General features: G+C 37.6%; 1 protein-coding gene across 7 annotated transcripts in view; it reads left to right on the top strand.

Moving 5' to 3' along the window:
- HECW2 (HECT, C2 and WW domain containing E3 ubiquitin protein ligase 2) overlaps positions 1-15,054 on the top strand; it is a 336,178-nt gene that overhangs the window by 304,808 nt on the left and 16,316 nt on the right. For all 7 annotated transcript variants that reach the window (XM_019741310.3, XM_019741308.3, XM_074339576.2 and 4 more), the window contains 6 exons: positions 4,030-4,182; positions 5,916-6,014; positions 9,389-9,518; positions 10,551-10,697; positions 11,356-11,470; positions 14,275-14,360. In XM_019741310.3, the coding sequence (XP_019596869.3) occupies positions 4,030-4,182; positions 5,916-6,014; positions 9,389-9,518; positions 10,551-10,697; positions 11,356-11,470; positions 14,275-14,360 (730 nt within the window). The remainder of the gene's footprint in view (positions 1-4,029; positions 4,183-5,915; positions 6,015-9,388; positions 9,519-10,550; positions 10,698-11,355; positions 11,471-14,274; positions 14,361-15,054) is intronic.

Raw genomic sequence — 15,054 nt, 5'->3', positions numbered from 1 at the left:
TACATTTTCCTCCTAGAGGAACTGCTAGCTTTGTTCTCCTGGGAAGAAAGGAGTTTTACTTTTCAATTTAACTCCTCAGGGAACATTCATGTTTTCATTAGCCAGAGTCAGCTATTATCATAATAAAGGAACCAATCAATGAGGTTTGTTTTTTTACGAAACTTTACCATATTAGAAGACACTAGACCTGGAAATGACAAGCACCAAGCTCTCTAAGCATAATTCATTTGAGTGATTTCTGACAATATTTGCAAATTGAGTTGTCTTTTTGAGATTGGCATAACCTATTAATGTCATTGAATCAGTATACCGCCTGAAGGCAAACTTGTGCAAAGTTATTCACTCTGCTGAATCTCAAATAATGTAAATTATGTTGATTTTCTTTAGAGAGCACCAGAGAGCACCACTCATTGATTCCACAGTATATGTGGAGCTCCTATTGTGTATCAGGCTAAGTACCTGGAAAACAGAAGTGAGAAAGACATGGTCCCTGTCTTCAGTGTGGTTACAGTCTAGAGACATGTATAGGGGAAGCAGACACACAAACATAAGTATAATACACTCGGGTAAATGCAGTGTTATTAAAGCACTGAGAGTTGAAGCTCAAAGAAAACCTTCTATTTCTAACTGAATTCCACAGTTTAATTTTAAGCCTCTGAAAAATCCATTTTACTTATACCAGTCGTTTCTTTGTAAGCAAACTGACTCATAAAATATTTGGCTCATGTTTCAGCTGTCTATGACCCTTACCATCTAGTGCCTGGAATTTGTCTCTGAAAACCCCTGCAAAGCTAGGACCACTGATTCACGGTCTCATACTTAGTTGTGTCCACTCCTTGAGGTTGCATGTACCCTAGGATATTATAGTCACTTTATATTTCCTTGAAGGTATCTTTTACTAAAGAAGAGGATTTATAGTAAGCCAGATATTTTAATAAAATCACATTTTCCTACCACTGTCTTCTTATAACAGGAGTGGCAAACTTGTTCTGTGAAGGGACAGATAGTAACTATTTCAGGCTTTGCAGGCCATACGTTCCCTGTCCCACATACTCAACTCCGTCATCGTAGCAGAAAAGCAGCCACAGACAACACATAAACAAATAGGCATGGCTATGTGCCAATGAAACTTCTATTTACAAAGCTGGGGGTGGACCAGATTTGGCCTACAGGCTATGCTTTGCCAACCCCACTCTATAAACAACATTTTAAAAAGTTTTTGTTTTTTTTTTCTAATCTGATGAAATTCACCATCTATAGGAAATTTAGAGAGATATTTTGCATCTACTGGGACCTGGGTAGACTGGAATCATGGACTAAATTTCACAAAGTGAAATTTCGTAGGGAAAAGTATTAAGTCTAGTACTTAGGTTTTAAAAAGATCCAGTGACATACAGACAGAATGGGAGAATCCTGAGTTAAAGCAGCACAGGTGACTAGCTCAGTATGAATCAATAAAGTGGCAGCTCAGAAAAGCAGGGTGATTTTAAGCTGCATTAGTGGGGGAAAAGTGTCCAGTAAGAGAGGACAAGAGCTCTTTCTAAGCTCCCTGCTGATGAGACCACACCTTGAAGTGTGACTAGTATTAAGACACCACCCCTTAGATCAGACTTTAACACTCTGGAGAGTGTCGAGACTTGAGAAACCAGGGTAGCGAGGGAATTCCCAACCCTTCCTTGAGAGGAGGTTGAAAGCAATGCCTATCTATGTTCAGGAATGGGGAAGGCAGCAGGAAGGGGCAGACACCAGGGATACGGCAATTGCTAAACATAGGAGTTCTTATAGAAAATGACTTTTCAAAACATTGTATATCTTTAGCATCTAGATTAGTCCCCAAAACATAATATACACTCAACTATTTGTTGAAAGAAAGCCTCTAAGCATGTCAGGAATTTTCAAGTGGAAGAGGTATTCTACTTGTTCTTCTGCTGGCGTCAGAGACCAGAACTAGGGCAGTGGGAGGAAGCCACCGGAGGCGGCCTTGGTCTTGGCATGGGGAGGTGTAGTCTGCATCCTTGCACCTGGGAGGCAGCCAGAGTGCTGCTTGGGGCGTCCCCAGGGTAATCTAAGCATAGTCCCAGTGATCCTGGTGGCCACCCGCTAACCTCATTATATTCAGCTGCCCCGGAGGGCAGTTTCATCATGTCACCTTAAGGCCTCTGTGGGCTGACTGTCTGATATATTTGCATTTTTCTGCGCACATGGGTTTCCTGTCAGTCTACACTTGCATCGCCCAAAGTGCAGAATGGACAGGTAATATGAGAGATGGTTTTAGCTATTGCACAGACTGACATTTTCTATTTTAATATTTATGTATTTCTTTTCATGTGTATTAAAAAAATAAAGCTAGCATATCATAATTTCGTAAATATTGTGTGAGACAAGGCTACATTGAGAAAGCAAGTAAAGTTGATTGAATGAAAAATGGTAAGTATATATATTCAGATATGGCAAAAATTGAGGAAGTAGTATATGAATGGCTGAAGTCTATTCTAAATAAATTCTATTACATTCTCAACTAAAACATATAAAAGCCATTTTATTTTTCTTACTAGTCTCCCAACTCCATCTTCTATCCATAATAGGATCCTTTTCTCCATCACACAACCTAGATGGAGACTCAGATGATTTTTTAATTAAAAAATATATATATATGTATACACACACACACACACACACACACACGTGTGTGTGTGTGTATCCATCCATGGAGGAAATTTCATAAGAGGACAAAATATAGCGTGAACGATGTCTTGTAAAATCCTACCACCCCATCGTATCCATTGCTTTCATTCTCCCTTCTGCGTTCCTTCCTGTCCTTGAACCCATGTGTAAACATTTATCATAGGGTAGATGTCCTTTATACTTTTCATTTTAAATTTAACATATCAAATTGCTTTATTGTAACCTCCTGTACTGCAGTTTTTGCTCTCAGCATCGTTGGCCACTTGTCATGCCTCAAACCTAACACAATCGGTTCTCATACTTCACTTTGACCCTGATGTCTTTGTAAGTAAAATGGAATTTACATTGGAGTTCAGGTGCTAGAGTTTCAGCCTCTTCTCCAAATAATTTCCTTAGGAATCTTTAGATACCCTTATTTTTCTTGTCTATAATTTTTCTTGGAGTTTTATAATTTAAAGTTTTCACTTGGACCCTATCATTCCTTTTTTTTTTTTTTTTTTTTGCCTCTGATCTCCCTAGGGGGCCTTGTATCTATAATATGCTCTCACTAATTCACTAAAGTCTCTTTCTTCCCCCATTTAAAAATGTTTCAGAAATCCATGAGGACTCCATGTCCCATGGATGTAGATAGCTGATGCCCTCTGGTTTTATCCTGTTTAAATAAGGCATTCCCCCTGTACTCCTTTTCCTTATGACCTCACTCCAGACATTTGAAATATTTATCTTTTTATATATATTTATGCAATCAAATTATTAGGATATTGCCTGCTGCTTTATCCATTATCTGATATGTTTTGGATATTCTCCATATAAAATGTGCATTTCACTATTCTGGGTCAAGACATGGATGAGTTAAGAATCATAATTGTTTAATTTGTTTTGAACGGTTTTGGAATGGGGACAGTTAGGCTTGTAATCAGTGTTCTATAGAAAGTAGAGCTCTAGAAAATGTGATATATATATACATATATATGTGTATATATATGTATATATATGTGTGTGTGTATATATATTTATTGTAAACGCCTCTACTGTAGTATATATGCATATGATAACTAGTTGTTCTTTTTGTGGATTTTTTTTAAAATTTATTTTTTTAATTTATTGAGGTGACAATTGTTAGTAAAATTACATAGATTTCAGGTGTACAATTCTGTATTACATCATCTATAAATACCATTGTGTGTTCACCACCCAGAGTCAGTTCTCCTTCCATCACCATAGATTTGATCCCCCTTACCCTCATCTCCCACCCCCCACTCCCCTTACCCTCTGGTAACCACTAAACGTCTGTGTCTATGAGTTTCTGTTTCTCATTTGTTTCTTTTTGTGGATTTTTTAAAGGCTGGATTACAGTGGACCTTCCAGAGAGTTTTTCTTCCTGGTATCCAGAGAACTGTTTAACCCATATTATGGCTTATTTGAGTATTCAGCCAATGACACATACACAGTACAAATAAGTCCCATGTCTGCTTTTGTAGACAATCACCATGAATGGTAAGTAAGTTTATTCCCAACACTTTTCTTCTGTTGGTTTTCTGTGGTATTAATTTTTATAGGAATCCACATTTCTTTTAACATATTTTTCCTTGGCGAAAATCTTATGTTCAATTAAATATCTTATTTGACTCTTGTTTTTGTTGTCAAATTATATATACAGGCAGTCTCCAAGGTAGGAATAGATTATGTTCCATAAGACCCATTTTAAATGAGATGGGTAGAATTCAAAATGTTTTCCCATCCAAAGAAGGTTATGGATGATGTTAGCTCTCTAAGGCCCTCTCTGCACCTTGTGCATCTCTGAGCCCTGAGGTTGGGGGAGGGTGGGTAAGGGAAAATCCTGACCCAGAGGTCAGGCAGTTTCTAGAGCAGCCCTTGATGAAGTGTCTAACACTGGCGGAAGGGCAGAGCAGCTGGTATGTGGCTGAGGTGACCATGGTATTCTAGTTGGAGGGAGGGAGGATGGGGTGACCTGCAGGGAGTGATGGTAGAAGAAGGGCCACTTTCCCCATTAGCCATTTGAAGTTTGTAGCCAGGGATTGCCCCCTTTTACATTTCTCACACAAAATCATCAGGGAAAACTGGTATAGGATTCCTTTATGGGGATTATTTATTCTGAAAATCCCCAAATTCACTTTTACCAAATGTTCTTACATTTTTTTTAAATCCCTGCATTTGTACACTTCAGTTTTATAACCTCCATTTGCTTGTTTCTGCTCACTTTCACTGATAGTAATGAAAACAAAACAAAAAAAGAATATGAGGACTCATGAAAAAGTTTCTTCGAGTCATGAGGTTAATATTGGTGGGTGGAGGGCATAACTTTTAGGACTTATTCTTCAAATTAACTTCCGTTTAGCTGTAATTTGGAGTCCTCCCAATGGTAGCTATTGCAGTTATGCTAACATAAGTGGAAATAAAGAAAAACAAAGCGGCTGGACATTAATCTTAAAATGGCTGCCTAATACTAAAATTACAAATGGACTGCATGAACCTCAGTGTGGGCTTACACTTTTGGAAGGCATTAGACTTTTGAAGAGCTAGAAACTTGAGTACTTTGGAAAGAGAAAATAAGTGTACATCGCAGTGAGCAAATCCAGTCATGACAGATATATTTAATAAAGTTTCCAAAGTGATTCAGAGTAGAATTGAGCCTTAAAATTTTAGAGAACAGAATGTCTCATGAGGAAACTCCCCCAAATGTCCACATGCATAATTCTTGGATGGTGACAATTATCAACAGCAGTGGGGTTTGAGAGAGACTAGGGATAGGAACTTTCTCACTCTGAGATTGGGCTTTTCCTCAAAAGGGAATTGCTACTGGGTTTGTATTAGAGAAATCCTGCTACTATTTATGCAAGAAAACTAGAAGGAGAATTATTTCCCCACCACCACGGGTCTCATTCTGTCAATGTACCTTAGGAGTGGTTTGGGGAAATTTCACTGACATGCTCACAGGGAATTCACGATGGCCATGTGGGTGCTATATAGTGGACACTATTGGCACAGAGTGAAGGTGGAACAGTATCTCTCTAAATATCAGAGTGAAAGAGATGTCTCCAACAGGTAGTTATAAAAATTGGCCTAATGAAGACATAGCCTACAGTGCACACAGACTCTCATGGATCTAGAAGGCAATTAATCTTGGACAAATTTGGATGGTTAGAGCTGGGAGGCATTCTAGAAACTGCTCCATGATGTGTAAGCAATCTCATGCTTTTCCTTCACAGGTTCCGGTTCAGCGGTAGGATCCTTGGTCTTGCACTAATACACCAGTATTTGTTGGATGCCTTCTTTACACGGCCCTTTTATAAGGCTCTTCTCAGAATGTAAGAGTATTTTTATTGCTTGTATAATTAGCATGTAAGAATGAAATATTTCCCTTATTGAAATGTCAATGTCATTTATCTGCTCACTACCTCAAATCTGTTGTTATTAAAGTTAATAGTGGTTTAGATTTCTGAAATGAATAGTTTCAAATTCAGTTGCTGTGTTTTTCCTGTTTCTAATCCTGTCATCCTATCTCGCCTCCAAAGTCTTAGTTTCACTCTACTCCAAATAATTTATTCTTATTTGTTGCAACACATGTCTCTTGAAAACAATTGTACTTGAACTACAGCACTGGAATTCCTGTGGTATTAATGCCGATTATTAATAGAATAGTTGTGGGTTAGCCTTGGTGACTCACACAGCGCCCTATCCTTTATGAGATGCACTTTATATTTTGCTTCATGCAGACTTTTTTAACTGCTTACTCTTGGTTCATATCTTCATTCTCCTTTTGTCTTATTTTGTTTGTCTATCTGTTTGTTTGAGGTGGGCAGTCCCATGTTTTTCTTGAGAACTCCCTACATACAAGGTAGTAATTTATGATGGCAGATGAAAATTTAGCATTCACAGAACTTTTATTCGTTGTTGTCACAATGAAGGATTGCAATTATTGTAAAATGTAGAGCAAACAGTTTCTGTCCTGTAATCAGTAGTAATTTACAAGGCTGAACAGGAGAAGGCAACTGTCTGTGGGGGTAGTGGCTCAAACTTGCAATGAAAAAGCATCGAATGATGTCTTGGTTCTGTGCAGCTCTATCCCTAAGTGAGGCCGTGTACCTGCTTTCTGGAAAATAACAGCCTAGATCTCAAATAAAACCAAAGTATTTCTAATGGGCTCTTAAGAAGGACAGTAAGAAAACTTTTGCCATCCTCCTTTTGGTATCTGGACAGATGAAGTCCCAGGCACCTGGGCACTGGGCATCTGTGTCTCTGGTTCCCCCTGGCCCATTTTGCATCTTCCCATTTCATTGTCTTATCTCTTATCGCCTCATTTAACTTTCCTGAAAGAGTAGTCTATATACCAACTGTTGATACACCCTCAACACACTTTAGTCTGACATCTTTTCCACCACCAACCTATGGAAGCTTTTAAAGAATATTTTTTAGTTCTTATGTTTAATGGACCATTCTGCTGCTTTTGATACTGTTGACCACCCCAACCCCCACCCATTTATCTTCAGTCTTTCCTCTATAGTATCCATGACACTGTCTTCTCCCTATTCTCCTTTGATTTTTATGTTTCCTTTGTGGGCTTCTCCTCTGATTTTCCCTTAAACCTCCATGTTCCTGAAGTTTTCATTCTTGCCCCTCTCCCCCCTTATTTTCTTTCTCTCTGTGTTGTCATGGGGAAATCTCTTCACCTGTTTCATCTCCTACTAACTCTCAAATCTGCACCCTCAGTTTTGATCTCTCTTGACTGTTAGGCTCAAGTGGTCACCATTCCATTAAATATCATTCCACTAAATATTTTCACTTGCGTATCTCACAGGCAACAGGGTTAAAATCCACAGGGTTAACACGAAACTCATCAATTTTCTCTGACCTAAAAATGTACCTTCTCCCTGTGCTCAGTCACAGTTCATGATCCCAGTATTCTCAGATCACTCTGGTCAGATGTCAGGAGTCACCCTCAAACAGGGATGGCAAACACACAACATATGTTCTACTCTTTCCCACCTCCCATCCCGTTCCCATGATATAGTTCACAAATCATTTGTAGTATTTTTTCCTGCTGAACTTGTTGTGGCCTCCGGAATTTTTTAACTTAAAGCCCCCAAGACTGGCAATTCATCAGAGTTGGCTTGCAACGTGAGTTTATTTGCCACCTCTACTTTAGATATCCTCCTTTATACCCCCCAATAAAACCATTTACTAATTCCCACATTAGCCTCCTAAATAATTTTTAAATTCATCTTTTCCTCACCATCCTTACTAATTGGGCCTTAATTAAAACCCTTATCTTATTTTGTCCAGATTACCGTTGTGGTCTGCAAATTGATCACCCTCTAATAATAACCCCCCCTCTCCTATTTAAGTAATCCTCTACACTGCAACGTCCAGAGAAACAATTTAAAATCATGTCTTACATCTGATCATGTTATTCCCTGTCTTAAAACCTTTTATTCATTCTGAATCACCTTTGTATGACATTCAAAGCCTGCTCCCAGCTACCTTCCCAGCCTCAATCTCTGGTTAACTCTCTGGTCTTGTGGTTAACTCTCTGGTCCTGCCAATTTGCTTAAGTAGTCTGCAAATTCCATGCCTTTGTGCTTGGTTCATTTTGTTTTCTTCTTTTCTTTTCCCCTTCTCCTTCTTTTCATCCATTCCCCTTTACCTCTCTAGCTTTTAAACATCCTGCAAAATTTAACATAGGTATTATCTACTCCAAAAAGCTTTTCCTAAAGCACCAAGTCAAAGTAAATGGGCTTCATGTTTGCTATGAGAGCTTCCTATATCTACTTTATCTTTATTTTCTAATTGGAGTCTAACATACCTATAAAAATAGTTGACAAATTGTAAGTATTACCCACCCTAGGCTATCACTTCTCACCTTACATTAACTTATCTATTTGTGTGCCTATCTCCCCAACTAGACCATTACATTACCCTCCTTGAGGGCAGTGAGTGTTTATCAAGTAGCCATTAAGATGTCTGGCACATCCTTGATGCCTAGTAAATGTCTAGACTAAACCAAACAAAATGACCTTTGAAATTAGGCTGATGGATGGAAATTTCAAAACAACTAAAGCAAATCAATTGTTACCATCTTACACCTGTATAATAGTAGCTCCACTTTACATAGATCCTCATTTAGCAAGAAAAAAAAGGAGATAAATATAGAAAATTATAATTGTAGAGAGATTCTGTGGCTTCCTGTTTTCAGAATCATGGAAAAAAGGGAAGTATGTGAATGTGGGTCACAGAATCTAGTATTTGGGGGAAAAAGGATAAAGTATAGAAACATACAAATAAGTTTTAATGAGAACAATGTTTTAAGGTAGTATACCATAGCCAAAAAAATACTGGACCCAAGTTGTCAGCCCGAGTTCTAGTTCCTGCTCTGGAATTAATTGTGGGTGACTGTGCAAGTGGCAGCCACTCTTTGCACCTCTAGTTCTGTGTCTCTGAATAAAAGGACAAACTGAGTGATTCCTAAGGCACTTTATGTATACCCAGGATTTTAAAATTTTATACCAAATTTCTGAATTATTTCACTGGTTTGATTATTGAGTTTGATTAGGAACATTTCAGAAATCACTGACTCTTTAGTTGATCTTTCTTGTTTTTTACTCTTAGCTATTTTTCCTCATGACTCTGGGTTTTTGCTAATAGCTGTGCCCACATATTTATTTCTATCTGTTTGTCATCTTAGTCTGTGTGACCTGAGTGACCTAGAATACCTTGATGAAGAGTTCCACCAGAGCCTGCAGTGGATGAAAGACAATGACATCCATGACATCCTGGACCTCACGTTTACTGTGAATGAAGAAGTTTTTGGGCAGGTCTGTGTATGTGAATAACTGGTGACTAAGTGGAGTAATTGAAGGCTATTGGTTGGTGAAGAATTAATTCAGTGGCTAAGATCCACAGCTTATTTATTTGTGACTTGTTGGGTGGTTTAAACCCAGTATAGGGTGCACTTAAATAATCTTGGTTGTAAAGATTATTAATCTGCCAGCTGCAGATTAAGATGTTCTGATTTACAGATGGTGATAACTATTTGTGTGTTGTTAGCATCTTTCTATTTCTAACTAAAGTATCCACAGAAGATATCAGAATGGGCTTGTATAAAATACAGTTTTTAAAAGTCCGTGCTATCCCAGAGTTGAATATTAAATTATTTGGTTGGCATTTATATTTAACTCTCATTCATATTTCAGAACTGAAATTGGTTGTTTTGAAACTGTGGGGATATATAATATTTTGATGCAGGTTTGAAAACATCTTGCCTTTTTAGGGTTAGTGGAAGCGTTGGTTAAAAGATTTCTTTCAGAAATTGCATACTAGTTCACAGGTAATGTTCTTATTTAGAAATTAACGTTTAGCTGATTTTCTGAATTTCGTGTTTTGGAAAAGAAGTTCTCAATTTAATATTCACTGGATTGTAATCCTGTTTCCTTAAAGCAAATTTTTACTTAAATATAGACTTTCTATATGTTGCTGATTCTGAACCCTAAAGGAATTTGTGGATATGTGTTTTTGTTCAACATTCAAATAGCAGTGGGCCAGAATCTGGAGCCAATTGATTTTCAGTTAAAAGGCTATTTGTTTAGTCACGATTTAAAACTTAACCTTCAGCACTTTCGATATTTATATTTTAATCAGTGAGGCTTTCAGATATTAGCTCAATGACTAGTTTTTACTCAACACCGGTGTGTGCTGGGCTCCGTGCTGACGCCTCACGACCTGCTTGTGGGATGCGCCCTGGGCCGGGGCAGGGACCAGTAGCCGGCTGATTTCAGCTGATTGGTAGCAGTGTTCTTATACCTCAAGAGTGTTGCTTTATGGTCGGTCCTTTTGTTTTTTAATCTCAGATTACCGAACGAGAATTAAAACCAGGGGGTGCCAATATCCCAGTCACAGAGAAGAACAAGAAGGAGTATATCGAGAGGATGGTGAAATGGAGAATTGAGAGGGGTGTTGTGCAACAAACGGAGAGCTTAGTGCGCGGCTTCTATGAGGTAAAGACTGTCAGCAGGAGGGGGTTTTGGAGTCTGATATCAATGATACCACAGTCCTTCTTACTGTACTTTTTCTGCATGCTGTATTTCCATTTTTCTTCTGTATTTATTGGTACTCTTCCAATTTATAACCTCCATTTTTTTCCTATATGTTTCAAGAACACAAAAAAACCTCCAGTGTTTTTCCTATGTTTCCCCTCTGTTACAAGACGTCACTGAAATAAAATGACCTGAATTCAAATTGACAATTTTATGACCACTGATAACATTGAAGTCATATGGCTTAGTCATGCTTAGATACGGGTAATCATATCTCATGCTTGATATGGGAAGTGACTGTATCCGAGTCTGAATGAGACGTATAAGAATTCCGTATGACTTCTTGTAGGAGCACTGGATCTTTTTCAAAAGAAAAAAAGAAACTGGATTAATCAGTGCTCAATTACAAAGTAAAAACTATGTTGAGAAAAATCTCATCAACCTTGTACTGAAAATACCTTATACTTGTGGAGAGCTTTATCGTTTTTAAAGTACCTACACAGAGTATATCCAAAGTATTCCCAAAACTTCTTATGCCCTCCTTTTCTGATGAGGCTTTATTATAGCTGAGATTTCTCTCGGTTCTTAAGCCATACCCTGTGTTCTTTTTATTCCATAGGTGGTGGATGCCAGGCTGGTATCTGTTTTTGATGCAAGAGAGCTAGAGCTGGTCATCGCAGGCACAGCTGAAATAGACCTGAGTGATTGGAGAAACAACACAGAATATAGAGGAGGTGAGATTTGATGTATAGGTGGCTGGATTTTAAATTTGAAATGAAAGACAGGCAAATGGTTGGCTTGCTGGTCTGAATCCAAGGCAGGCAAAACACTTGCACTCTAATCGTAGGTCTGATGCAGTCTCCTGTCAGACGGTGGGCAAGGTACATTCCCTTCTTTTCCTCGTTACCTCATCTGTCAAGTGGAGGCAGAACTGTTTACACTGCATCTAAGCATGTCATAACACTTAATTGTTGGTGAAGAAATGTGACCATGAAACACTAATTAATTATTTTATGGTGTTGGTAGTGAAGCACCACGAGTCTCATTCCACCTATTCTACCTTCACTCTAAAACTTGAAGAGGCACAGCCTCTGAGCTTCCTGATGAGCAAACAGTTTTCCTACATTTCGTTGAATTACTTACCAGTTGGAATTCACAGTTAAAACACATGAATGCAATAAGACATGGTTCTCAAAATTCAAGAAGTTTATTGAACAAGCCCTTCTAAATTCATAACATTAGGTTCAGCTGAAAAGGAAACTGCTGTAAGATTAGTTAAATACTGTACTATATGACACTTCACCAAATGGGAAGCTTTTAGAAGTGGCATTTCTGTAGATCAGCACAAAATCTCAATTAGTAACTGAGATTGAAGCTACTGAAATTTGATTGCTGAATCAATACACGTTGAAAGGGACCTGGTAGTAACCAAGAGTTAAAATTTTATCCAGTAATTTTAAGCAAAGAAAGAATACATTTTCTGAAATTTATTGCAGTGTTATAAAGTCCTCAGACAAATAACAGTTGTTTTTGGTTTTGGTTTTGGTTTTTTAACTCAGAAGGTAAGAGCTTAGCAAGAGTTCTGAACTTGGAGAGTGAAAAATACAGTTTAAGTCGCTGAATTCATCACTTAGCAGAATAAACTAAGTGCTGAATAGTTCTCCAGCTATCTGTAAATTGAAACAGAGATTTAACAACTTTAAAAGTGTGGAGTGAAAATATAACATATTTGCTAAATTGCTTTTGTTTTTGCCTCTGTTTGGCTCTTCCAATCCATCACTGCTGCTGTGGTCTGGCCTGTCTCGCCCATTTTCTCTGAAAGGCTGTATTAAGTTGCAGTTTCCATTGCTGCTATTTCTGAAGTCCAATTGCTGTAATAAGTCTTTTCCAGTTGGCCCAATGTATATCCATATATAGCCTTGGTTATTATAACTTGTTAAGCAGATATTTTCACTAACTAGAACACAATTTCTCTAACACACTATATAACTGGCATCTTATCATAAATAGTATTAGCTCACTTTTCCCCCCTAGGCAATTCTAATAGCAATGCTGTTAATCAAATCAGCCATTTTTGTATTTGCACAGTATGAACTTTTATTCACAGTATATGACTAATCAAGTACCTATTTCTATGGTTATTGTAAATCTTATCAAATGAAATCCTTCCGAGGAGAGTGCTGGGGGAGGGAGCAGGAAAAGGGCAGTGTTTGTTGCCCTGTTTGCTAACCCAATTAGGTGGCACTGAATGAAGAGGCAGGTCTGCTACCACGTGCAGTGCTGTATGTTCATAAGGCAGCTGTTTATAGAGATTACAATGGGACACTTTTGCTCCTCCTCCTCCAAAAGGCACAAACAACAAAACGAGAGGCAGAAAAGGACTGGTTCATAAGGTCAGAAAACTTTAGAGCCACCAAGAGCCAAGTACTTATTTTATAGATGAGAAAGCTATTTGCTCGGCATCAAATAGCTGGTCTTTGCCAAGAGGAGGGCATGGAGCCTATGCATCACCGTGTCCAATCTAGTTTTATTTATCTTTCACTTGGATCCTTTTCATTTCCAAAGGTCTCTAAGCATCACTGATCAAGTGGTAAACAGTAAGGCAGTATTCTCCCGAAATCCTATAACCAGTGAAACATGTAAGGAAACATTCGAATTAAAATAGTTTTTACCCACCTTTTATTTTGGACTTAACCTCTGCTGGCTCAGAATTTGAGTAGCTTTATGCACGTTTAATATGTCAGTTAATTGGTTTGAATCACTAATTGTACCTTAATCTTTGTCAGCCTCTTCTCTGAACTTAATTTTTCTTTATTGAAGGTTTTAGAATCCACAACTACTGCATTAATTCACCCGTGGGATGATACTTTTGCATTTTATCAAATTCTACTGAAATGTGGACTAAAAGTAACATTTAGGTTGACGATTATTTGAGATTTATTAGTTGAAGAAATTAAAGTAATAAAATTGCTCTACCTTTTTATTAATAAAAAGTAATTTGATTTTAAAATATGAACATTATATGTAGTTTTAAAATAGTTTGCAATTATGTATTTATTTGTGTGATTTCTTTATTAATGGGTCTCTTCTTTACCAGAAGCTCTGTGAAGGTCTGTTTTCTTGGCCACTGTACCTCCAAGCTTGGCATAGTGGTATTCATAAATTTTTTCTTAAATGAATGACCAAAAGAGTTAAGCCTTTCCAAAACTAGAAATTATATTTTTCAGAAATCATATGGTTAAAATAATTCATTTTTTTCTTGTTCTTTCCACTAGCTTTATGTAGTGATTCCTAAATTGAAACAGACCTCTTGGTTTCATTTATTGTTGTTTTTGTTTGACTTTTGACACTCATACAATCATATTTGCAGAGTTATTCCTTAGTCTTATTTTTTGTGTTATTTCTTAGTTTTAAATTATAAACAACCTTTAAAGAATCCAACGTGCTGATTTATGTCTGGGGGTCTTTTGTCAGTGTGTCATGGTGGCTTAAAATAGAACAGTCATAGTAATTTGAACTTTCTTGTTTGGTTTGATAGGATATCATGACAATCATATTGTAATTCGGTGGTTCTGGGCTGCTGTGGAAAGATTCAACAATGAACAACGACTAAGATTGTTACAGGTAAGATGGCACTAGTTAATCTTTTTAATGTATTAATATAATTGTTGGAATCACATATTTTTAATAATTACTAAGTATACTCAATAAATACATCCCATGTTTATCTGCAAATGCGAGATAACTGTTTCTAGACTCTTCAGCTTGCATGGGTCTTTTGCTCCATTACTGTGCAGAGCATCCCCAACCAAGTGTAAGCATTTCATTAGAGTTGTGAGGCAGTACCTACTCCAGTCCAAGAATCTGAGGAACAACTCAGTAGGGCAGTTTGACCCTTTCAGGAAGAGGTCCCGGGGTACTCTGCAGGCCAGCATCCGTAGCAACAGAAAAAGATGATCTTCAGTCAATCCCTTAAGGAGTGACCCAGTTCCATGATAAAGAGTCCTTTCTTTCCCTCCATCTAAGTTTCAACAAATTAGAGATAACAATGAAAGTTGAAGAACACTGGAAAAACTAACTCATTTTCTTGTGGTGTGTATAGTTTACACAGGGCAATTGCTGGTTGGTTGCAACTAAAGAAATATCAGACATGAGGAAGCCTTCTGGATGCTTGGACAAAGCCTTACAAGTAGACTGAGTCTTAGAGGCTTTGGATGAAAGATCTGGCCCTCAAATTTGCAGGCCCAGAAATTCTTTTTTTTTTTTCTTTTTTTTTTCTTTTTAAATTCACGATGAGTTTGATCAGGGACTGAATCTA

The sequence above is a fragment of the Rhinolophus sinicus genome, chromosome 17 (genome assembly GCF_057876585.1).
Source record: "Rhinolophus sinicus isolate RSI-liver-muscle chromosome 17, RSI-T2T, whole genome shotgun sequence".
Taxonomy (NCBI): Eukaryota; Metazoa; Chordata; class Mammalia; order Chiroptera; family Rhinolophidae; genus Rhinolophus; species Rhinolophus sinicus.
This window is presented reverse-complemented; position numbering and strand designations above follow the sequence as displayed.